The sequence below is a fragment of the Pezoporus occidentalis genome, unplaced genomic scaffold (genome assembly GCF_034315485.1).
Source record: "Pezoporus occidentalis ecotype Australia unplaced genomic scaffold, CSIRO_AGI_Poc_V1 ctg532, whole genome shotgun sequence".
NCBI classification, from domain to species: domain Eukaryota; kingdom Metazoa; phylum Chordata; class Aves; order Psittaciformes; family Psittacidae; genus Pezoporus; species Pezoporus occidentalis.
The window spans coordinates 105068-132859 of NW_026915869.1; the positions used below are offsets into that span (position 1 = coordinate 105068).

Below are 27792 nucleotides of genomic sequence, written 5' to 3' on the forward strand. Positions count from 1 at the left end.
CCGCCCCCTGCCCCACAGAGCCCCGCCCCCTGCCCCACAGAGCTCCCACCCTGCCCCACAGAGCCCTCACCCTGCCCCACAGAGCTCTGCCCCCTGCCCCACAGAGCCCCCACCCTGCCCAACACAGCCCCCACCCTGCCCCACAGAGCCCTCACCCTGCCCCACACAGCCCCCACCCTGCCCCACAGAGCCCTCACCCTGCCCCACAGAGCCATCCCCTGCCCCACACATCCCTGTCCATCGGGGCTCTGCACATCCTTGCCCTACAAATGGCATCATGTGCCCCACATGGCCCTGTGCCTCCAGTGTTCACATGGCCCCATGTCCCCCACAGTGTCCTTGTGCCCCACAAGTGCCTGCGGGCCCTGTGTGGCCCCTTGACCCTACAGAGCCCCCCTGCCCCACACATCCTCGTCCATCAGGGCCCTGCACACCCTTGCCCTGCAAATGGCCCCATGTGCCCCACATGTTCTTAACTAAAAACCTGTGTCCCCCACATGGCCTTGTGTCTCCCTCAGTGTCCTTGTGCCCCACAAGTGCCTGCAGGCCCCATGTGGTCCCTTGACCCCACAGAGCCCCTGTGCCCCACATGGCCTTAACCCCACAGAGCCCTTGTGCCCCACATGGCCTTGACCCTACAGAGTCCCCCTGCTCCACACATCCCTGTCCGTCAGTGCCCATGGGCCTCAATGGTCCTGTCCATCAGTGCCCTGCACACCCTTCTCCACGCGCGTGCCTATGGGCCCCATATGGCCCTGTCAGCCCCACATGGCACCACCCCATTGACCATCATATGCCCCACACATCCCTGTCCCCGCAGCACCCATGGGCCTCAATGGCGCTGTCCCCTCAGTGTCCATCTACCCCCACACGAGCCTCATGGTGCCCCACAGCGCTGCCCCACACATCCCCTGGTGACGCTTGGGAACCCGTCCCAGTGACACCCAGTGCTGAGGCTCAGAAACCAGTTTAAATAGAGCTTGGGGAAGGGGGGCGAGGGCTCAGCCCTGCCTGGGGACGGGGACCTTGTCCTGCTCCTGCTCCTGCTCCTGCTCCTGCTCCCTGCTCTTCTCCCCAGAGCCGGGGCTGCCGGGCGTCAGCCCCACAGCCGGCACCACCGCGTCCCCCGTTGTGACCCCCGGCGGGGTCCCCTGCGGGCTGGGTCCTGTGGGGAAAACGGGAGGACAATGAGGGGGCAGCGGGTGTCAATGGGAGTCAATGGGTGTCAATGGGTGTCAATGGGAGTCAATGGGTGTCAATGGGAGTCAATGGGAGTCAATGGGTGTGAATGGGTGTCAGTGGGAGTCAATGGGTGTCAATGGGAGTCAATGGGCATCAATGGGCGTCAATGGGAGTCAATGGGAGTCATTGGGTGTCAATGGGAGTCATTGAGCATCAGTGGGAGTCAATGGGCGTCAATGGGCATCAATGGGTGTCAATGGGAGTCAATGGGCATCAATGGGAGTCAATGGGCGTCAATGGGAGTCAATGGGTGTCAATGGGAGTCAATGGGTGTCAATGGGTGTCAATGGGTGTCAGTGGGAGTCAATGGGTGTGAATGGGAGTCATTGGGCATCAATGGGCATCAATGGGAGTCAATGGGAATCATTGGGTGTCAATGGGAGTCATTGGGCATCAGTGGTAGTCAATGGGCATCAATGGGCGTCAATGGGCGTCAGTGGGAGTCAATGGGAGTCAATGGGTTTCAATGGGTGTCAGTGGGAGTCAATGGGCGTCAATGGGCATCAATGGGCATCAATGGGAGTCAATGGGAGTCATTGGGTGTCAATGGGAGTCATTGGGCGTCAGTGGGTGTCAATGGGAGTCATTGGGTGTCAGTGGGAGTCAATGGGTTTCAATGGGTGTCAGTGGGAGTCAGTGGGCGTCATTGGGCGTCATTGGGTGACAATGGGAGTCAATGGGCATCAATGGGCGTCACTGGGTGTCAGTGGGAGTCAATGGGTGTCAGCGGGAGTCAATGGGAGTCAATGGGAGTCACTGGGTGTCAATGGGTGTCAGCGGGAGTCAATGGGAGTCAACGGGAGTCACTGGGTGTCAATGGGTGTCAGTGGGAGTCAATGGGCGTCATTGGACGTCAAGGGGAGTCAGTGGGTGTCAATGGGCGTCAAGGGGAGTCAATGGGAGTCAATGGGTTTCACTGGGTGACAATGGGAGTCAATGGGCGTCAAGGGGAGTCAATGGGAGTCAATGGGTGTCAATGGGAGTCATTGGGCATCAATGGGTTTCAATGGGAGTCATTGGGAGTCAACGGGAGTCAATGGGAGTCAACGGGAGTCAAGGGGAGTCAATGGGAGTCACTGGGTGCTGTGGTACCCATGTAGCTGAGCAGCACGGGCAGGAAGAGCAGCCCGTGCGCCAGCCCCAGCAGCGTGATGATGAGGTTGAGGCGGAAGAAGAAGACCTGGATGAGCTGGGCCTTGGCGAAGGCCAGCACCACGATGCCGGGCAGGTTGGTCAGGGCCACCCCGGCCACCACCTGCGGGGGGGCAGCGGGGTCACCAGGGCCCCTCGGGGTCCCCTGGGGGTCCCGTGGGGGTCCCCGCGCGCCCCGGTCCCACCTTGCTGCCCATGGTGACGGTGGCATCGGCGGCGCGAGCCACGCGCCCGGCCTGGGGGCTGTGGGCGAAGGCGTAGGTGAGGTGGGACACGAACTCCACTGAGATACCCACGGCCTGCGGGGACACCAGAGACACCCATGGCACCCGTGGCCACCCAATGGCAGCCACGGACACCCAATGGCACCCAGAGGCACCCAATGGCACCCACTGTGACACCTCAGAGACACCCATGGCACCCACAGACACCCAATGGCACCCACTGTGACATCCCAGAGACACCCAATGGTACCCACTGTGACACCCCAGAGACACCCATGGCACACACAGACACCCAACGGCACCCCCAGATACCCACGACACCCCCAGACACCCATGGCACCCACAGACACCCAATGGCATCTACTGTGACACACAACAGACACTCAACAGCACCCATGGACACCCAATGGCACCCACAGACACCCATGGCACCCCCAGACAGCCATGGCACCCCCAGACACCCATGGCACCCCCAGACCCTCATGGCACCCATAGACACCCATGGCACCCAGAGACACCCATGGCAACCCCAGACACCCAATGGCACCCACAGACACCAAATGGCACCCAGAGACACCCATGGCACCCCCAGACACCCATGGCACCCCCAGACACCCATGGCACCCCCATACACCAATGGCACCCCCAGACACCCAATGGCACCCAGAGACACCCAATGGCACCCAGAGACACCCATGGCAACCCCAGACACCCAATGGCATCCCCAGACACCCAATGGCACCCACAGACACCCAATGGCACCCCCAGACACCCATGGCACCCACAGACCCCCATGGCACCCATAGACACCCATGGCACCCAGAGACACCCATGGCAACCCCAGACACCCATGGCACCCCCAGACACCAATGGCACCCCCAGACACCCAATGGCACCCCCAGACACCCAATGGCACCCAGAGACACCCAATGGCACCCCCAGACACCCAATGGCACCCCCAGACACCCAATGGCACCCAGAGACACCCATGGCAACCCCAGACACCCATGGCACCCCCAGACCCTCATGGCACCCATAGACACCCATGGCACCCAGAGACACCCATGGCAACCCCAGACACCCATGGCACCCTGAGACACCCAATGGCACCCCCAGACACCCATGGCACCCACAGACACCCAATGGCACCCACAGACACCAAATGGCACCCAGAGACACCCATGGCACCCCCAGACACCCATGGCACCCCCAGACACCCAATGGCACCCCCAGACCCCCATGGCACCCACAGACACCCAATGGCACCCAGAGACACCAAACGGCACCCAGAGACACCCATGGCACCCCCAGACACCCATGGCACCCCCAGACACCCAATGGCACCCCCAGACACCCATGGCACCCCCAGACACCAATGGCACCCCCAGACACCCATGGCACCCCCAGACACCAATGGCACCCCCAGACACCCATGGCACCCCCAGACACCAATGGCACCCCCAGACACCCAATGGCACCCCCAGACACCAATGGCACCCCCAGACACCCATGGCACCCCCAGACACCAATGGCACCCCCAGACACCCAATGGCACCCCCAGACCCCCATGGCACCCCCATACACCAATGGCACCCCCAGACACCCAATGGCACCCCCAGACCCCCATGGCACCCCCAGACAGCCATGGCACCCCCAGACACCCATGGCACCCCCAGACACCAATGGCACCCCCAGACACCCATTGGCACCCCCAGACACCCATGGAACCCCCAGACACCAATGGCACCCCCAGACACCCATGGCACCCCCAGACACCAATGGCACCCCCAGACACCCAATGGCACCCCCAGACACCAATGGCACCCCCAGACACCCATGGCACCCCCAGACACCAATGGCACCCCCAGACACCCAATGGCACCCAGAGACACCCATAGCACCCAGAGACACCCAATGGCACCCACAGACACCCAATGGCACCAACAGACACCCAATGGCACTCCCAGACCCCCATGGCACCCAGAGACACCCATGGCACCCCCAGACCCCCATGGCACCCCCAGACCCCCATGGCACCCCCAGACACCCAATGGCACCCCCAGACACCAATGGCACCCACAGACCCCCATGGCACCCATAGACACCCATGGCACCCATAGACACCCATGGCACCCCCAGACACCCATGGCACCCCCAGACACCAATGGCACCCCCAGACACCCAATGGCACCCAGAGACACCCAATGGCACCCCCAGACACCCAATGGCACCCACAGACACCCATAGCACCCAGAGACACCCAATGGCACCCCCAGACACCCAATGGCACCCCCAGACACCCAATGGCACTCCCAGACACCCAATGGCACCCCCAGACACCCAATGGCACCCCCAGACCCCCATGGCACCCAGAGACACCCATGGCACCCACAGACACCCATGGCACCCCCAGACACCCAATGGCACCCCCAGACCCCCATGGCACCCCCATACACCAATGGCACCCCCAGACACCCAATGGCACCCCCAGACCCCCATGGCACCCCCATACACCAATGGCACCCCCAGACACCCAATGGCATCCCTAGACACCCATGGCACCCCCAGACACCAATGGCACCCCCAGACACCCATGGCACCCCCAGACACCAATGGCACCCCCAGACACCCAATGGCACCCCCAGACACCAATGGCACCCCCAGACACCCATGGCACCCCCAGACACCCATGGCACCCCCAGACACCAATGGCACCCCCAGACACCCAATGGCACCCCCAGACCCCCATGGCACCCAGAGACACCCATGGCACCCCCAGACACCCATGGCACCCCCAGACACCAATGGCACCCCCAGACACCCAATGGCACTCCCAGACACCCAATGGCACCCCCAGACACCCAATGGCACCCCCAGACCCCCATGGCACCCAGAGACACCCATGGCACCCACAGACACCCATGGCACCCCCAGACACCCAATGGCACCCCCAGACCCCCATGGCACCCCCATACACCAATGGCACCCCCAGACACCCAATGGCACCCCCAGACCCCCATGGCACCCCCATACACCAATGGCACCCCCAGACACCCAATGGCATCCCTAGACACCCATGGCACCCCCAGACACCCATGGCACCCCCAGACACCAATGGCACCCCCAGACACCCAATGGCATCCCTAGACACCCATGGCACCCCCAGACCCCCATGGCACCCCCAGACACCCAATGGCACCCATTGCCCCCCCGCCCCGCACCGCCACCAGGTTGATGAGGGCCACGGCGTTGTAGGGGATGTCCCATAGGGCCATGGCGCCGGCGGTGTCCACCAGGCTCATGGCGATGGTGAGGAGCGTGGCGGCGCTGGAGCGCAGGTCCGTGCCCAGCAGCACGAAGGACACGAGGAAGGTGGGCACCAGGCACAGCCCCAGCGTCACCAGGCCCTCGGCCACCACCGTCACGTACTGCTCGTAGTACACGTGGGTCACCCTGCGGGACGGCTCTGGCTGCAGCCCCGGCCATGGGGCAGGGCGCCGCGACCCGGCCTTGAGCACTGCCAGGGATGGGGCAGCCACAGCGTCCCTGGGCACCCTGTGCCAGCGCCTCAGCACCCTCACAGGGAAGAGCTTCTGCCTAAGGGCTCAGCTCGGGCAGGTTCAAGCCATCCCCTTGCCCTGCCCCTACAGCCCTTGCATCCCAAAGCCCCTCTCCAGCACCCTCGCGGGCACAGGGAGGAGCCCCGCGGGTCCCTGTCCCCATGTCCCATAGCCCCATGTCCTCATGTCCCAGTATCCGCATGTCCCCATATCCTATATTGCTATATCCCAATGTCCCCATATCCCCATATTGCTATGTCCCCATATTCCCATATCCCCATATGCCATGTCCCATGTCCCCATATCACCCTATCCCCATGTCCCATATTCCTGTACCCCATGTCCCTATATCTCCATATCCCCATGTCCCCCTATCCCCATATATTCATATCCCATAGCCCCATGTCCCCATATGCCCATATCCCAATGTACCCATATCCCACGTCCCATATCCCCATGTCCCATATCCCCGTATCCCATAGCCCCATGTCCCATATCCCCGTGTCCCCATATCCGCATATCCCAGTGTACCCATATCCCATGTCCCATATCGCATAACCCCATGTCCCCATATCCCAATGTACCCATATCCCATGTCCCATATACCATAACCCCATATCCCAATGTACCCAAATCCCATGTCCCATATCCCATAACCCCATGTCCCATATCCCAGTGTACCCATATCCCATATCCCATAGCCCCATGACCCCATATCCCCATATCCCAATGCACCCATATCCCATGTCCCCATATCCCCACATCCCCATGTCCCCATATCATGTCCCCATATCCCCACATCCCCATGTCCCCATATCCCCATATCCCACATTGCCATATCCCACTTCCCCATGTCCCCACATCCCTTATCCATGTCCCCACATCCCCATGCCCCACATCCCTGTCCCCATATCCCCATATCCCACATCCTCACTTCCCCATATCCCCCCATCCCTTATCCATGTCCCCACGCCCCCATGCCCCACATCCCTGTCCCCATATCCCCATATCCCACATCCCCACTTCCCCATATCCCCCCATCCCTTATCCATGTCCCCACACCCCCACGCCCCACATCCCTGTCCCCACATCCCCATATCCCACATCCCCACTTCCCCATGTGCCCCCATCCCTTATCCATGTCCCCACGCCCCCATGCCCCACATCCCTGTCCCCATATCCCCATATCCCACATCCCCACTTCCCCATATCCCCCCATCCCTTATCCATGTCCCCACACCCCCATGCCCCACATCCCTGTCCCCACATCCCTATATCCCACATCCCCATATCCCTATATCCCTATATCCCACATCCCCATATCCCTATATCCCTATATCCCACATCCCCATATCCCACATCCCCACTTCCCCATATCCCCCCATCCCTTATCCCTGTCCCCACACCCCCATGCCCCACATCCTTGTCCCGGTGATGCTGAGGCCCCATCAACCGCGGCGCCCTCACCACCACCCCCGGGCCCTCCCCGCGCTGGGTGCTCACGCGTAGGGGAAGACGCGGAAGCCGGGCTGGGTGCCGGGCACGCGGCGCAGGGTGTGGGTGAGCTCCTCGGCCAGGGCGCGCGCCGCCCGCAGCGCTGCCGTGTACTCCTGCGCCGTGCGCAGCGGGCGCTGGTAGGCCATGAACCGCGTGGCTGTGGGGCGGGGGGGGGGGGGTCAGCTCCGCACCCAGCACCCCCCGTCCCGAGCCCCCCGCTCCCCTGCGCTCACCCAGGATGGTGCCGTTGGCGTCCATGCTCACCGCGGTGTCGTAGGCACCCAGGCCGCTGCGGGGAGGGGATATGGGGTCAGCGGCGCTGGGGCACCCCATAGGGTCCCCCCCCATACACACACGCACTGTGTCCATACCCCTTGGCGCATTGCAGCGTGGGGCGGTCCTGCAGGAACCAGGGCAGGAAGCGCTGGAACTCCTCCGGGGTCGGGCGCCGCGTCGTGTTGAGGCACCGGCCGCCGACACAGCTCGGGTCATCTGTGGGACCGGGGCACACAATGGGTGCTGTGGGGGACCCGGGGGGGGGCACCCGAGGAGACACCGGTGGGTGAACAATGGGCACCATCGTGCACCCAACAGAAACGCAATGGCCACAAGGGTGAGCACCCGATGCGCACCCAATGGCCGGCCGTGACATGCAGCCAACACGCACCCAGTGTGCACTCAATGGCCACCATGGTGAGCACCCAACACACACCCAATGGCCACCATGGAGGACACCCAAGATGGTCCTTATGGCCACCATGATGGGCAGCCAACATACACCCAATGGCCACCATGGTGGGCACGCAACACCTACCCAACAGGCATCACGGTGGCCACACAACATACACCCAATGGCCACCATGGTGGGCACGCAACACCTACCCAACAGGCATCACGGTGGCCACACAACACACACCCAATGGCCACCATGGTGGGCACCCAACACCTACCCAACAGGCATCACGGTGGCCACACAACATACACCCAATGGCCACCATGGTGGGCACGCAACACCTACCCAACAGGCATCACGGTGGCCACACAACATACACCCAATGGCCACCATGGTTTGGACCATGCACCCAATGGCCACCATTGTGGCCAGCCAATGCACAACCAAAGGCCATCATGACATACACCCGACAGCCACCCAGTGTACAACCAGTGGCCACCATGTTGCACACCCAAGATAGACCCTATGGCCACCATGATAAGCAGCCAACATACACCCAATAGGCACCATGGTGGACACCCAACATACACCCAATGGGCACCATGGTGGGTATTCAACACACATCCTATGGCCACCATGGTGTGGCCCATACGTACACCCAACAGCCACCACTGTGGGCACCCAACATGAACCTAATGGGCGCCATGGTGAGCACCCAACATACACTCACTGGGCACCAAGGTGTGGACCGTAAGTGCACACAACAGCCACTATGGTGGGAACACAACGTGTGCCCAATGGCCACCATGGCGTGGACTTTGTGTGCACCCAACAGCCACTGTGCCGGGCATGCAACATACACACAATGGCCAACACGGTGGGCACACATTGTAGACCCAATGGCCACATTGTAGGCACCCAATGTAGACTGAATGGCCACCATGGTGAGCACCCAATGTAGACCGAGTGGGCACCATGGCGGGAACCCATTGAAGACCAAATGGCCACCATAGTAGGCACCCAATGTAGACCGAATGGCCACCATGGAGAGCACCCGATGTAGACCCAATGGCCGCCATGGTGAACACTCAACATACATCCAACGGCCATCATGGTGTGGACTTTGCGTGCACCCAACAGCCACTGTGCTGGGCATGCCATTAACACAATGGCCACCATGGTGAGCACCCAATGTAGACCCAAAAGCCACCATGGTGAACACTCAACATACATCCAATGGCCATCATGGTGTGCATCCAACATACACCCAAATGGGCACCATGGTGTGCATCCAACATACACCCAAATGGGCACCACGGTGTGCATCCAACATACACCCAATGGCCATCATGGTAGGCATCCAACGTACAGCCAATGGGCACCATGGTGTGCATCCAACATACACCCAAATGGGCACCATGGTGTGCATCCAACATGCACCCAAATGGGCACCACGGTGTGCATCCAACATACACCCAATGGCCATCATGGTAGGCATCCAACGTACAGCCAATGGGCACCATGGTGTGCATCCAACATACACCCAAATGGGCACCATGGTGTGCATCCAACATGCACCCAAATGGGCACCACGGTGTGCATCCAACATACACCCAATGGCCATCATGGTAGGCATCCAACGTACAGCCAATGGGCACCATGGTGTGCATCCAACATGCACCCAAATGGGCACCACGGTGTGCATCCAACATACACCCAATGGCCATCATGGTAGGCATCCAACGTACAGCCAATGGCAATCATGGTAGGAATCCGACATACAGCCAATGGGCACCATGGTGTGCACCCAACATATACCCAATGGCCACCATGGCATGGACTTTGTGTGCACCCAACAGCCACTGTGCCGGGCACACCATATACACACAATGGTCACCGTGGTGAGCACCCATTGTAGACCCAATGGCCACCATAGCAGGCACTCAACGTAGACTGAGTGGCCACCATGGTGAGCACCTGATGTAGACCCAACAGCTGCCATGGTGAACACTCAATGTATATCCAGTGGCCATAATGGTGTTCACTCAACATACAGCCAATGGGCACCATGGTGGGCACCCAACATACACCCAATGGCCACCATGGCATGGACTTTGTGTGCACCCAACAGCCACTGTACTGGGCACGCCATATACACACAATGGTCACCATGGTGGGCACCCATTGTAGACCCAACAGCCACCATGGTGAACACTCAACGTACGTCCAGTGGCCACCATGGTGGGCACCCCATGCACACCCAATGCCCACCACGACCCCCACCCAACCGCCACCACAGTGGCCCCGGCTCCCCTCACCGCTGGTGGCGGGGCAGAACTGGCCGGTGGCGTTGCCGTAGCGGTGGACGCGGCAGCAGCGGCCGGTGGGGTTGAGCCAGTCGAGGAAGTCGTCGAGCCAGGAGGTGGCCGGGATGGCCAGGAAGGACCTGGGCAGGGGCCGTGCTCAGGAGCCGCGGGGAGGCCCCGCGCCGCCCCCTTGCCCGCAGCGCACTCACACGTTGGGGAAGCGCGTGGCCATCTCCACCGTGTGCGTCAGGGAGTCGCTGGCGCAGCCGGAGCTGGAGCAGATCCCGTTGGTGCCCTCTGGGGAGGAGAAGTTGTAGCCCTCGGTGGTGACGAAGAACACGGGGACCCCCACGGCCAGGTACTGGTTGAGGGCACTGAAGTACTGGAGCACGTAGGAGTCCTGGGGCACCCAGCGAGGGTCAGATGGGTGCCAGCACCTACCATGACACCCACCACAGCACCCACTGCGACAGCACCCAACATGACACCCACCACAGCACCCACTGCGACAGCACCCACCATGACACCCACCACGACACCCACCACAGCACCCACCACAGCACCCACTGCAACAGCACCCACCATGACATTCAGCACAGCACCCACTGCGACAGCACCCACCAGGACACCCACCACAGCACCCACTGCAACAGCACCCACCAGGACACCCACCACAGCACCCACTGCAACAGCACCCACCATGACACCCACCACAGCACCCATTGCGACAGCATCCACCATGACACCCACCACAGCACCCACTGCGACAGCACCCACCAGGACACCCACCACAGCACCCACTGCGACAGCACCCACCATGACACCCACCACAGCACCCACTGCGACAGCACCCACCGGGACACCCACCACAGCACCCACTGCAACAGCACCCACCATGGCACCCACCACAGCACCCACTGTGACAGCACCCCCCAGGACACCCGCGACAGCACCCCCCAGGACACCCACCACAGCACCCACTGCGACAGCACCCACCATGACACCCACCATGAAACCCACCACAGCACCCACTGCAACAGCACCCACCATGACAGCACCCACCATGACACCCAGCACAGCACCCACTGCGACAGTACACACCATGACACCCACCATGACACCCATCATGACACCGACCACAACACCCACCACAACACCCACCATGGCACCCAGCACAGCACCCACTGCAACAGCACCCACCATGACAGCACCCACCATGGCACCCACCACAACACCCACCACGACACCTTCAGTGGAGTCTCACCGCGCCTGCGTGGCCCCAGCCCCACAGGGACCATGCTGTGCCCACACCACCCCTGTGCTGGCTCTATACAGCCCCACCGAGGCCACCCCATCCCCATGGTGACCTTACGTGGGGGTGCGGTGTCCCCCCCATCCGCCCCACACAAGCCCCCCCCATCCCCATGGGCCGGGTCCCCACCTTGGGCATGGCGAGCTCCTGGTCCAGCCCCACGGGCAGCTGCAGCATGAGGTAGAGCCCGGCGCAGGCGAGCAGGAGGAAGAGCAGCACCTGCAGCAGCAGCGCCCATCAGGGGACCCCCCCCGCACCGCTGAGCCCCCCAGTGCCCCCCAGCACCCCTGGGTCCCCCCGAGACACCCAAGGAACCCCGGAGGATCCTTGCCCCCCCCATAACACCCAAACCCCCATTGCCCCCCACTTCAAGGACCCCCCCAGCCCCCCCTTGACCCCATCCCCCCTTGACCCCATCCCCCCTTGACCCCCCACCCCCTTGAACCCAGCCCCCTTGACGCGAGCCCCCCGTTTGACCCCAGCCCCCCTTGACCCCAGCTCCCCCCTTGACCCCAGGCCCCCCTTTGACACCCCCCCTTGACCCCCTCCTTGACCCCATCCCCCCTTGACCCCATCCCCCCCCTTGACCCCACCCCCACTTGACCCCATCCCCCCCCTTGACCCCAGCTCCGCCCCTTGACGCCAGCCCCCCCCTTGACCCCCTCCCCCCTTGACCCCAGCTCGCCCCCTTGACCCCACCCCCACTTGACCCCATCCCCCCCCTTGACCCCAGCTCCGCCCCTTGACGCCAGCCCCCCCCTTGACCCCATCCCCCCTTGACCCCAGCTCGCCCCCTTGACCCCACCCCCCCTTGACCCCATCCCTCTTGACCCCAGCCCCCCTTGACCCCAGCCCCCCTTGACCCCAGCCCCCCCTTGACCCCACCCCCCCTTGACCCCATCCCTCTTGACCCCAGCCCCCCTTGACCCCATTCCCCCCCTTGTCCCCATCCCCCCTTGACCCCAGCCCCCCTTGACCCCAGCCCCCCCTTAACCCATCCCCCCCTTGCCCCCCCCCCCTTTGCCCCCCCCTCACCACCGGGGGCCGCACTCGGGGGTGCAGCAGCCCCGGCACCAGGCGCTGCAGCAGCGGCCGCAGCAGCCTCAGCGCCGGCCCCGCGGGGCCCTTGTCCACGCGGCAGCAGCAGCAGAGCTCGGGGCGCGAGGCCTGGGGGGGGGGGGGAGCACGGACACGGGGTCACCCCCGGGACCCCCCCAAACCCAGCCCCCCCCGTCCCGTCCCGTCCCGTCCCGTCCCCACCTCCTCGCGCCGGGCGTCGAGCGCCAACAGCGCCACGAAGGCGGAGACCTGGAGCAGGAAATCGAAGGCGATGGCGAGGGCGGCGGTGAGGGAGAAAGTGCGGACGGCGGGCATGGAGGAGAGACAGCCTGCACCGGGACACCGGGAACGGGACAGCGGGAACGGGACAGCGGGAACGGGACAGCGGGAACCAGTGACACCAGCACCAGTGACACCGGCACCAGTGACACCAGGACCCAGTGACACCGGCACCAGTGACACCAGGACCAGTGACACCGGCACCAGTGACACCGGCACCAGTGACACCAGGACCAGTGACACCGGCACCAGTGACACCGGCACCAGTGACACCAGGACCAGTGACACCGGCACCAGTGACACCAGGACCATTGACACCAGCACCAGTGACACCAGCACCAGTGACACCAGGACCAGTGACACCGGCACCAGTGACACCAGCACCAGTGACACCAGGACCAGTGACACCAGCACCAGTGACACCAGGACCAGTGACACCAGCACCAGTGACACCGGCACCAGTGACACCGGCACCAGTGACACCGGCACCAGTGACACCAGGACCCAGTGACACCGGCACCAGTGACACCAGGACCAGTGACACCGGCACCAGTGACACCGGCACCAGTGACACCAGGACCAGTGACACCGGCACCAGTGACACCGGCACCAGTGACACCAGGACCAGTGACACCGGCACCAGTGACACCAGGACCAGTGACACCAGCACCAGTGACACCGGCACCAGTGACACCGGCACCAGTGACACCAGGACCCAGTGACACCGGCACCAGTGACACCAGGACCAGTGACACCGGCACCAGTGACACCGGCACCAGTGACACCAGGACCAGTGACACCGGCACCAGTGACACCGGCACCAGTGACACCAGGACCAGTGACACCGGCACCAGTGACACCAGGACCATTGACACCAGCACCAGTGACACCAGCACCAGTGACACCAGGACCAGTGACACCGGCACCAGTGACACCAGCACCAGTGACACCAGGACCAGTGACACCAGCACCAGTGACACCAGGACCAGTGACACCAGCACCAGTGACACCGGCACCAGTGACACCGGCACCAGTGACACCGGCACCAGTGACACCAGGACCCAGTGACACCGGCACCAGTGACACCAGGACCAGTGACACCGGCACCAGTGACACCGGCACCAGTGACACCAGGACCAGTGACACCGGCACCAGTGACACCGGCACCAGTGACACCAGGACCAGTGACACCGGCACCAGTGACACCAGGACCAGTGACACCAGCACCAGTGACACCGGCACCAGTGACACCGGCACCAGTGACACCAGGACCCAGTGACACCGGCACCAGTGACACCAGGACCAGTGACACCGGCACCAGTGACACCGGCACCAGTGACACCAGGACCAGTGACACCGGCACCAGTGACACCGGCACCAGTGACACCAGGACCAGTGACACCGGCACCAGTGACACCAGCACCAGTGACACCAGGACCAGTGACACCAGCACCAGTGACACCAGGACCAGTGACACCAGCACCAGTGACACCGGCACCAGTGACACCGGCACCAGTGACACCAGGACCCAGTGACACCGGCACCAGTGACACCAGGACCAGTGACACCGGCACCAGTGACACCGGCACCAGTGACACCAGGACCAGTGACACCGGCACCAGTGACACCGGCACCAGTGACACCAGGACCAGTGACACCGGCACCAGTGACACCAGGACCAGTGACACCAGCACCAGTGACACCAGGACCAGTGACACCAGCACCAGTGACACCGGCACCAGTGACACCGGCACCAGTGACACCAGGACCCAGTGACACCGGCACCAGTGACACCAGGACCAGTGACACCGGCACCAGTGACACCGGCACCAGTGACACCAGGACCAGTGACACCGGCACCAGTGACACCGGCACCAGTGACACCAGGACCAGTGACACCGGCACCAGTGACACCAGGACCAGTGACACCAGCACCAGTGACACCAGCACCAGTGACACCAGGACCAGTGACACCGGCACCAGTGACACCAGCACCAGTGACACCAGGACCAGTGACACCGGCACCAGTGACACCAGGACCAGTGACACCGGCACCAGTGACACCAGGACCAGTGACACCAGCACCAGTGACACCAGCACCAGTGACACCAGGACCAGTGACACCGGCACCAGTGACACCAGCACCAGTGACACCAGGACCAGTGACACCGGCACCAGTGACACCGGCACCAGTGACACCGGCACCAGTGACACCAGGAACCAGTGACACCGGCACCAGTGACACCAGGACCCAGTGACACCAGCACCAGTGACACCAGCACCAGTGACACCAGCACCAGTGACACCAGGACCAGTGACACCGGCACCAGTGACACCAGCACCAGTGACACCAGCACCAGTGACACCAGCACCAGTGACACCAGGACCCAGTGACACCGGCACCAGTGACACCAGGACCAGTGACACCGGCACCAGTGACACCGGCACCAGTGACACCAGGACCAGTGACACCGGCACCAGTGACACCAGGACCAGTGACACCGGCACCAGTGACACCAGGACCAGTGACACCGGCACCAGTGACACCGGCACCAGTGACACCGGCACCAGTGACACCAGCACCAGTGACACCAGGACCCAGTGACACCAGCACCAGTGACACCAGCACCAGTGACACCAGGACCAGTGACACCGGCACCAGTGACACCGGCACCAGTGACACCAGCACCAGTGACACCGGCACCAGTGACACCAGGAACCAGTGACACCGGCACCAGTGACACCGGCACCAGTGACACCAGGAACCAGTGACACCAGTACCAGTGACACCGGCACCAGTGACACCGGCACCAGTGACACCAGCACCAGTGACACCAGGACCAGTGACACCGGCACCAGTGACACCGGCACCAGTGACACCAGGACCAGTGACACCAGCACCAGTGACACCAGGAACCAGTGACACCAGGACCAGTGACACCAGCACCAGTGACACCAGCACCAGTGACACCAGGAACCAGTGACACCAGGAACCAGTGACACCAGGACCAGTGACACCGGCACCAGTGACACCAGCACCAGTGACACCGGCACCAGTGACACCAGGACCCAGTGACACCAGGACCAGTGACACCGGCACCAGTGACACCAGGACCAGTGACACCGGCACCAGTGACACCAGGACCCAGTGACACCAGGACCAGTGACACCGGCACCAGTGACACCGGCACCAGTGACACCAGCACCAGTGACACCAGGACCCAGTGACACCGGCACCAGTGACACCAGGACCAGTGACATCGGCACCAGTGACACCGGCACCAGTGACACCAGGAACCAGTGACACCAGCACCAGTGACACCGGCACCAGTGACACCAGCACCAGTGACACCGGCACCAGTGACACCGGCACCAGTGACACCGGCACCAGTGACACCAGGACCCAGTGACACCAGGACCAGTGACACCGGCACCAGTGACACCGGCACCAGTGACACCAGCACCAGTGACACCAGGACCAGTGACACCAGGACCAGTGACACCAGCACCAGTGACACCAGCACCAGTGACACCGGCACCAGTGACACCGGCACCAGTGACACCAGGACCCAGTGACACCAGCACCAGTGACACCAGCACCAGTGACACCAGGACCCAGTGACACCAGCACCAGTGACACCAGCACCAGTGACACCAGGAACCAGTGACACCAGGACCAGTGACACCGGCACCAGTGACACCGGGACCAGTGACACCGGCACCAGTGACACCAGGACCAGTGACACCGGCACCAGTGACACCAGGACCAGTGACACCGGCACCAGTGACACCAGCACCAGTGACACCAGGACCCAGTGACACCAGCACCAGTGACACCAGGACCCAGTGAAACCAGGACCCAGTGACACCAGGACCCAGTGACACCGGCACCAGTGACACCGGCACCAGTGACACCAGGACCAGTGACACCGGCACCAGTGACACCAGGACCCAGTGACACCAGTACCAGTGACACCAGCACCAGTGACACCAGGACCCAGTGACACCAGCACCAGTGACACCAGGACCAGTGACACCGGCACCAGTGACACCAGGACCAGTGACACCAGCACCAGTGACACCAGGACCAGTGACATCGGCACCAGCGACACAGGCACCAGTGACTCCAGCACCAGTGACACCAGCACCAGTGACACCTGGACCCAGTGACACCAGCACCAGTGACACCGGCACCAGTGACACCAGGACCAGTGACACCGGCACCAGTGACACCGGCACCAGTGACACCAGGACCAGTGACACCAGGAACCAGTGACACCGGCACCAGTGACACCAGCACCAGTGACACCAGGACCCAGTGACACCAGCACCAGTGACACCAGCACCAGTGACACCAGGACCAGTGACACCGGCACCAGTGACACCAGCACCGGTGACACCAGCACCAGTGACACCAGGACCAGTGACACCGGCACCAGTGACACCAGCACCAGTGACACCGGCACCAGTGACACCGGCACCAGTGACACCAGGAACCAGTGACACCGGCACCAGTGACACCGGCACCAGTGACACCAGGAACCAGTGACACCAGTACCAGTGACACCGGCACCAGTGACACCGGCACCAGTGACACCGGCACCAGTGACACCAGCACCAGTGACACCAGGACCAGTGACACCGGCACCAGTGACACCAGGACCAGTGACACCAGCACCAGTGACACCAGGACCAGTGACACCAGGACCAGTGACACCAGCACCAGTGACACCGGCACCAGTGACACCGGCACCAGTGACACCAGCACCAGTGACACCAGCACCAGTGACACCAGGAACCAGTGACACCAGGACCAGTGACACCAGCACCAGTGACACCAGCACCAGTGACACCAGGAACCAGTGACACCAGGAACCAGTGACACCAGGACCAGTGACACCGGCACCAGTGACACCAGCACCAGTGACACCGGCACCAGTGACACCAGGACCAGTGACACCAGGACCAGTGACACCGGCACCAGTGACACCAGCACCAGTGACACCGGCACCAGTGACACCAGGAACCAGTGACACCAGCACCAGTGACACCAGCACCAGTGACACCGGCACCAGTGACACCGGCACCAGTGACACCGGCACCAGTGACACCAGGACCAGTGACACCAGGACCCAGTGACACCAGGACCAGTGACACCGGCACCAGTGACACCAGGACCAGTGACACCAGCACCAGTGACACCAGGACCAGTGACACCAGGACCAGTGACACCAGCACCAGTGACACCAGCACCAGTGACACCGGCACCAGTGACACCTGGACCCAGTGACACCAACACCAGTGACACCAGCACCAGTGACACCAGGACCCAGTGACACCAGCACCAGTGACACCAGGAACCAGTGACACCAGGACCAGTGACACCGGCACCAGTGACACCGGGACCAGTGACACCGGGACCAGTGACACCGGCACCAGTGACACCGGCACCAGTGACACCAGGACCAGTGACACCGGCACCAGTGACACCAGGACCAGTGACACCGGCACCAGTGACACCAGCACCAGTGACACCAGGACCCAGTGACACCAGCACCAGTGACACCAGGACCCAGTGACACCGGCACCAGTGACACCGGCACCAGTGACACCAGGACCAGTGACACCGGCACCAGTGACACCAGGACCCAGTGACACCAGTACCAGTGACACCAGCACCAGTGACACCAGGACCCAGTGACACCAGCACCAGTGACACCGGCACCAGTGACACCGGCACCAGTGACACCAGGACCAGTGACACCAGCACCAGTGACACCAGGACCAGTGACATCGGCACCAGCGACACAGGCACCAGTGACACCAGCACCAGTGACACCAGCACCAGTGACACCTGGACCCAGTGACACCAGCACCAGTGACACCAGCACCAGTGGCACCTGGACCCAGTGACACCGGCACCAGTGACACCTGGACCCAGTGACACCGGCACCAGTGACACCAGCACCAGTGACACCAGGACCAGTGACACCGGCACCAGTGACACCAGCACCAGTGACACCAGGACCCAGTGACACCAGGACCAGTGACACCGGCACCAGTGACACCAGCACCAGTGACACCAGGACCAGTGACACCGGCACCAGTGACACCAGGACCAGTGACACCAGGACCAGTGACACCGGCACCAGTGACACCAGGACCAGTGACACCGGCACCAGTGACACCAGGACCAGTGACATCGGCACCAGTGACACCGGCACCAGTGACACCAGGAACCAGTGACACCGGCACCAGTGACACCAGCACCAGTGACACCAGGACCCAGTGACACCAGGACCAGTGACACCAGCACCAGTGACACCAGGACCCAGTGACACCAGCACCAGTGACACCAGGACCAGTGACACCGGCACCAGTGACACCAGTACCAGTGACACCAGCACCAGTGACACCAGGACCAGTGACATCGGCACCAGCGACAAAGGCACCAGTGACACCAGGACCAGTGACACCGGCACCAGTGACACCAGGACCAGTGACACCAGGACCAGTGACACCGGCACCAGTGACACCAGCACCAGTGACACCGGCACCAGTGACACCAGGACCAGTGACACCAGCACCAGTGACACCAGCACCAGTGACACCAGGACCAGTGACACCAGGACCAGTGACACCAGCACCAGTGACACCGGCACCAGTGACACCAGGACCAGTGACACCGGCACCAGTGACACCAGGACCCAGTGACACCGGCACCAGTGACACCGGCACCAGTGACACCGGGACCAGTGACACCGGGACCAGTGACACCGGCACCAGTGACACCGGCACCAGTGACACCAGGACCAGTGACACCGGCACCAGTGACACCAGGACCCAGTGACACCGGTACCAGTGACACCAGCACCAGTGACACCGGCACCAGTGACACCAGGACCAGTGACACCGGCACCAGTGACACCAGCACCAGTGACACCGGCACCAGTGACACCAGGACCCAGTGACACCAGCACCAGTGACACCAGCACCAGTGACACCAGGACCAGTGACATCGGCACCAGTGACACCAGGACCCAGTGACACCGGCACCAGTGACACCAGGACCCAGTGACACCGGCACCAGTGACACCAGCACCAGTGACACCGGCACCAGTGACACCAGTACCAGTGACACCAGCACCAGTGACACCAGGACCAGTGACATCGGCACCAGCGACACAGGCACCAGTGACACCAGGACCAGTGACACCGGCACCAGTGACACCGGCACCAGTGACACCAGCACCAGTGACATCGGCACCAGTGACACCAGCACCAGTGACACCAGCACCAGTGACACCAGCACCAGTGACACCAGGACCAGTGACACCAGCACCAGTGACACCGGCACCAGTGACACCAGGACCCAGTGACACCGGCACCAGTGACACCGGCACCAGTGACACCAGGACCAGTGACACCAGGACCAGTGACACCGGCACCAGTGACACCAGGACCAGTGACACCGGGACCAGTGACACCGGCACCAGTGACACCAGGACCAGTGACACCAGCACCAGTGACACCGGCACCAGTGACACCAGGACCAGTGACACCAGGACCAGTGACACCAGCACCAGTGACACCGGCACCAGTGACACCAGGAACCAGTGACACCGGCACCAGTGACACCAGGACCAGTGACACCAGGACCAGTGACACCGGCACCAGTGACACCAGGACCAGTGACACCAGCACCAGTGACACCGGCACCAGTGACACCAGGAACCAGTGACACCGGCACCAGTGACACCAGGACCAGTGACACCAGGACCAGTGACACCGGCACCAGTGACACCAGGACCAGTGACACCGGGACCAGTGACACCGGCACCAGTGACACCGGCACCAGTGACACCAGGACCAGTGACACCAGGACCAGTGACACCGGCACCAGTGACACCAGGACCAGTGACACCAGGACCAGTGACACCAGCACCAGTGACACCGGCACCAGTGACACCAGGACCAGTGACACCAGGACCAGTGACACCAGCACCAGTGACACCGGCACCAGTGACACCAGGAACCAGTGACACCAGGACCAGTGACACCAGGACCAGTGACACCAGCACCAGTGACACCGGCACCAGTGACACCAGCACCAGTGACACCAGGAACCAGTGACACCAGGACCAGTGACACCGGCACCAGTGACACCAGCACCAGTGACACCAGGAACCAGTGACACCAGGACCAGTGACACCGGCACCAGTGACACCAGCACCAGTGACACTGGCACCAGTGACACCGGCACCAGTGACACCAGCACCAGTGACACCAGGACCCAGTGACACCAGCACCAGTGTCACCAGTCCCAGTATCCCGGTGCCCCAGCACCCTCAGCACCCACAGGCTCCCCTGCCTGATGGGGGTCCCCCATGTGCCCCCATGTCCCTGACCCCCCTGTGAGCACCGTGCCCCCGTGTCCCCCCGTGTCCCCCGTGCCCCCGCGCCGCTCACCCAGCAGGAAGCAGATGAGCTCGGAGAGGCTGCACAGCACCGTGCTGGGGGCCACCTGCGCCAGCACCCGCCCGATGTGATCCTCCCGCCGCTCGCCCGGCTCCCGCGGCGACTGCTGCTGACACAGCGGGGACGTGGGGACCCCGACCCACAGCGGGGATGTGGGGACCCTGACCCACAGCGGGGATGTGGGGACCCTGACCCACAGCGGGGACATGGGGAACCCGGACCCACAGCGGGGACGTGGGGAACCTTACCCACAGCAGGGATGTGGGGACCCTGACCCACAGCGGGGACGTGGGGACCCCGACCCACAGCGGGGACGTGGGGAACCCTGACCCACAGCGGGGACATGGGGACCCCGACCCACAGCGGGGACGTGGGGACCCCGACCCACAGCGGGGACGTGGGGACCCTGACCCACAGCGGGGATGTGGGAACCCCGACCCACAGCGGGGATGTGGGGAACCTGGACCCACAGCGGGGACGTGGGGACCCCGACCCACAGCGGGGACATGGGGAACCCTGACCCACAGTGGGGACGTGGGGACCCTGACCCACAGCGGGGACATGGGGAACCCTGACCCACAGTGGGGACGTGGGGACCCTGACCCACAGCGGGAACCTGGGGACCCTGACCCACAGCGGGGACATGGGGACCCTGAGCCACACTGGGACCAATGTGACCCCCAACCAACACCAGGAGCACGGGGATGCCCACAGGACCTCCGTACCCACCGGTGCCCCCATGCTCCATGGGGACCCCGTCCCCAAGGGGCCCCGCTGACCCCGCCCCACGGCACCCCCCCTGCCCCACACCTGGAACTCCTGCACGAAGATGAAGATGTTGTCGGCGCCCACGGCGAGGATGAGGAAGGGCACGACCTCGAGGATGATGAGGGACGAGGGCAGCCCCAGCAGCGCCAGCAGCCCCATGGCGGAGAACACGGCGCCGATGACCACGGCGATGCCGCCCAGCGCCAGCGTCACCTTCGACTCCACCTGCGACGGGGGACGCTCAGCACCCAACGGGGCACCCAAAGGCGCCGCCGCCACCCCGAGCCCTCCCCGGCACCCACCAGCACGCGGCGCCAGGCCGTGTACTCGCCCAGCGCCAGCGCGATGTAGGCGAACACCACGGCGTAGCTGATGGCGAAGATGGGGACGTCCTCGCCCGTGGTGCGGTTGATCTCGTCCTCCAGCGAGCGCTGAGGGCAAGGAGGTGGGTTAAGGGGGGGGGCCGGGCACCCATGGGTGCTGCCGGGGCCCCCGGCGGGGCTCACCTCGGCCATGAAGGCGACGGAGAGGTTGTGGCCGTGGGTGCGCTGGAAGTCCCGGACCACCTGGAGGAAGCGGCTCTCCCAGCTCAGCACCCACTGGTGCCGCGGGTCCTCGCGCGGGAAGTTGTTGAGCGAGTAGGTGACGATGAGCGCCTCGGCCTCCGTGTACTCCGAGCCTGGGGACAGCCGCGCGTGGGAGACGGCCAGAGGGTGACAGCACATAGGGGGATGTGACACCCGGCCCACCAATGGGTGACATCCCACCAATGGGTGACGTGACACCTGGCCCACCAATGGGTGATATCCCACCAATGGGTGACGTGACACCTGGCCCACCAGCGGGTGACATCCCACCATTGGGTGATGTGACACCTGGCCCACCAATGGGTGACATCCCTCCAACAAGTGACATCCCATCAATGGGTGACATCACATCCATGGGTGATGTGACACCCATCCCACCAATGGGTGTCATCCCACCAATGGGTGACGTGACACCTGGCCCACCAATGGGTGACATCCCACCAATGGGTGACGTGACACCTGGCCCACCAGCGGGTGACATCCCACCATTGGGTGATGTGACACCTGGCCCACCAATGGGTGACATCCCTCCAACAAGTGACATCCCATCAATGGGTGACATCACATCCATGGGTGATGTGACACCCATCCCACCAATGGGTGACGTGACACCCGTACAACCAATGGGTGGCATCCCACCAATGGGTGATATCCCACATCCCATCAATGGGTGATGTGACAGCCGTCCCACCAATGGGCAGTGTCCCACCAATGGGTGACATCCCACATCCCACCAATGGGTGACATCCCACATCCCACCAATGGGTGATGTGACACTGGGTGACGTGCTACCCATCCCACTGGGTGACATCGCATAGGGGGGTACAACACCCATCGCATCAGGTGACACCCAACAGGCTGACATCCCCCTGGGTGACGTGAGATCCATCGTGGGTGGGTGACATCCCATGGGGGGGGGATGTCACCCACCCCAGCCGGTGACGGGAGACACCCACCCCATGGGGTGCCGTTCCCTTGGGCGCCGTGACACCCAGCCCATGGGGTCACATCAACCCGGGTGCCATTGCGCCGTTGAACAACACGACGTCAACCCCACGGGGTGCTGTGACCGCCCCACCGCGGGCCCCATCCTGCTCACCGCTGTAGCCACCCAAGGCGATGTATGGGAACACGGGGCCGCCGTAGTCAGCCGTGCAGCTCAGCTCCAGCGCCGTGATGTCCTTGAAGGACAGCGGGGAGCTGCGGGGCGCAGACACCGGCACCGTCACCGCGCCGCCCGCCCGCACCCATCCCCGCGCCGCCGGCGCCGCAGCACCCACTTGACGCAGTAGATGAGGTGGTCGCGCCAGTCCACGGTGCCGGTGTCTTTGCCGTGGGGCTGCGTGGCCACCATGGCCAGGTGGGTGCCGTTGTTCTGGAAGTACTGGGTGACGCTGTTGACGCAGCAGTCGGCGGGCGAGGGGCTGCCGGGGTTCAGCGGCGCGTAGCACACGTCCTGCAGCCTCACCGGCCTTGCCGAGCCCGGCGCCGGCGCCGTGGCGGCCGCCAACCGCTCCTGCAGCTCCAGCAGCGCCCGCAGCACCTCCATGGAGAGCACGGCGCTGAAGTTCTTGGCGCCGAACAGCACCGAGTCGTAGCGGGAGCCGTTGCGCCGCGGCGCCGTCACGATCACCTGGTTGGTGCGGAGGAAGGGCCCGAAGTGCTGGTCGTAAAAGGCCTTCTCCTGCCGAGCGCGGCTGCCCGGTGCCGACCACAGCTCCACGGGGTCGGTGGTGAGGCGCAGGGTGCGGAACCCGGCCGACAGCCCCGCCACCAGCCCCGCGGCCACCACCAGCACCGGCAGCGGGTGCGCGGCCACCAGCACCCCCCACCAGCGGAACGCCCGCACCAGCGCCCGGTGCCAGGCGTCGCCCCATCGCGTCGAGCAGCCGCGGGCGCCGGCCGGGGCCGGCTGCAGCGCGATGCCCTGCTTGGAGCCGCGGTGCCGGCGGCACAGGGCGAGGAGGAAGAGGAGGGCGAGGAGGGCGAAGAGCAGCGCGCACAGCACCAGGGCGCCGTCGGCGGCGCCGATGCGGAAGGGGGGCGCGGGGCCGGCCGGGGGGGTGATGGTGGGGCAGGACTCGGCGCAGTCCTGGCAGGAGCACGCCTGCTCCTCGGCGCTGAGGGCCTGGCTGCAGCTCCAGGCCCGTGCGTGCAGCGGCTGCAGGGCCTCGCCGGGGCCGGTGCCGTCGGGCACGAGGTGGAAGTCGATCTGCAGCGGCGCCAGCCCGTTGCTCTTGTCCCCTTGGAAGTCGAGCCAGCGCTGCGCGGTGCAGAGCTGCGCGCCGTACAGCCCGCACATGGTGTCCAGCGCGAAGCCGCCGGTGGCCGGGAGCCGGACGCCGTGGCACGAGGCGAAGGCGGCGTCGGCAAACTCCTGCCGGTAGAAGCACTGGTACTCGACGACGGCGAAGCGGGCCGTGCCCTGCACCGGCACCGCGCGCGTGACGTTGACGAAGAGGCTCTGGTCGGGGCTGCAGATGTTGTGGCAGTGGATGTTGGCGAAGTTGCGGGCGCAGGCGGGGCAGCGGGCGAGCACGGCGCCGGACAGAGCCACGCTGAGCTGCAGCGCCAGGAGCTGCGCCAGGCTGCAGCACACCCGCGGCGCCCCGGCCGCGCCGAGCACCAGGTCCGGGCACACGGAGCTCAGCAGCTCCAGGAGCGCGCCCGTGGCCTCCCGCGCCGCCGTGTTGGACACGCAGGGCACCTGGGAGGCCACCAGGGACACGTTCACCTCCGGGTTGTAGCCGCATTCGCCGTAGAAGGCGCAGACACCGGCGCTGTGGGTGGGGGTCCACGATGGGGCCACCTGCGGGGGCCGGAGCCATGGGGTTGGTTGGGGTGAAGGGAGCCTAAAGCGCATCCAGCTCCAACCCCTGCCATGGGCAGGGACACCTTCCATAGAGCAGCTTGCTCCAAGCCCCTGTGTCCAACCTGGCCTTGAGCACTGCCAGGGATGGGGCAGCCACAGCTTCTCTGGGCACCCTGTGCCAGCGCCTCAGCACCCTCACAGGGAAGAGCTTCTGCCTCAGAGCTCAGCTCGGGCAGGTTCAAGCCATCCCCTTGCCCTGCCCCTACATCACTTATATCCCAAAGCCCCTCTCCAGCACCCTTGCGGGCACAGGGAGGAGCCCCGCGCTGCTGCACCCACAGCTCGGCTGTCACCAGGGTCAGCATCAGGTCCCAGTGTAGTGTGTGCCTCGTGCCCCTGTCCCCATGTCCCATACCCCATGTCCTCATGTCCCAATATCCACGTCCCCATATCCCGTATTTCTATATCCCAATGTCCCCATATCCCCATGTCCCATATGCCTGTATCCCATGTCCCTGTATCTCCATATCCACATGTCCCATATGCCTGTATCCCATGTCCCTATATCTCCATATCCACATGTCACATATGCCTGTATCCCATGTCCCTATATCTCCATATCCCCATGTCCCATACCCCATGTCCTCATGTCCCAATATCCACGTCCCCATATCCCGTATTTCTATATCCCAATGTCCCCATATCCCCATGTCCCATATGCCTGTATCCCATGTCCCTCTATCTCCATATCCCCAGATTCCCATATCCCCATGTCTCATACCCCATGTCCTCATGTCCCAATATCCACGTCCCCATATCCCATATTTCTATATCCTGATGTCCCCATATCCCCATGTCCCATATGCCTGTATCCCATGTCCCTGTATCTCCATATCCACATGTCACATATGCCTGTATCCCATGTCCCTATATCCCCATGTCCCATATGCCTGTATCCCATGTCCCTATATCCCCATATCCACGTCACATATGCCTGTATCCCATGTCCCTATATCCCCATATCCACATGTCCCATATGCCTGTATCCCATGTCCCTATATCTCCATATCCCCATGTCCCATATGCCTGTATCCCATGTCCCTATATCCCCATATCCCCATGTCCCATATGCCTGTATCCCATGTCCCTGTATCTCCATATCCACATGTCACATATGCCTGTATCCCATGTCCCTATATCCCCATATCCCCATGTCCCATATGCCTGTATCCCATGTCCCTGTATCCCCATATCCCCATGTCCCATATGCCTGTATCCCATGTCCCTGTATCCCCATATCCACATGTCACATATGCCTGTATCCCATGTCCCTATATCCCCATGTCCCATATGCCTGTATCCCATGTCCCTGTATCTCCATATCCACATGTCCCATATGCCTGTATCCCATGTCCCTGTATCTCCATATCCACATGTCCCATATGCCTGTATCCCATGTCCCTCTATCTCCATATCCCCATGTCCCATATGCCTGTATCCCATGTCCCTGTATCCCCATATCCCCATGTCCCATACCCCATGTCTCTCACCCCCCCCACACTGGTGCTCACGGTCCCCATCCCCGCTCACCCAGCCCCGGGCACTCACCAGCGCCAGCAGCGCCGCCAGCACCGCCATGGCCAGCGCGGTGGCCCCCGGCATCGTGGACACAAGGTGCTGCCGGTGCCACCCGGTCCCTGTGAGCCCCTGTCCCAGGGTGGTTTCCCGGTGCCGTCGGTGCAGCCTGGCCTGACCGGTGCCAAAGCCAATCAGGCCTCGGCAGAGCAGTAAAGCCCTTGTGATCATTAACCCCGATCGATAACGGTGCCAGGGAGGTGCCCCC

General features: G+C 63.3%; 1 protein-coding gene across 1 annotated transcript; it reads right to left on the reverse strand.

Annotated features, from left to right (window-relative positions):
* Positions 1–1001: 1001 nt before the first annotated feature.
* On the reverse strand, positions 1002–27698 carry NPC1L1 (NPC1 like intracellular cholesterol transporter 1). Its single transcript, XM_062637674.1, has 19 exons — positions 27558–27698; positions 24418–25946; positions 24237–24337; positions 23057–23229; positions 22853–22981; positions 22593–22775; positions 21774–21888; positions 13227–13354; positions 13002–13133; positions 12096–12185; positions 10864–11054; positions 10667–10794; positions 8047–8167; positions 7909–7964; positions 7682–7832; positions 5840–6071; positions 2580–2693; positions 2335–2497; positions 1002–1165 (listed from the first exon to the last, which is right to left on the reverse strand). Exons 1-19 carry the CDS (start codon positions 27609–27611, stop codon positions 1002–1004), a joined length of 3954 nt encoding a protein of 1317 aa, XP_062493658.1. The 5' UTR covers positions 27612–27698.
* Positions 27699–27792: the final 94 nt, after the last annotated feature.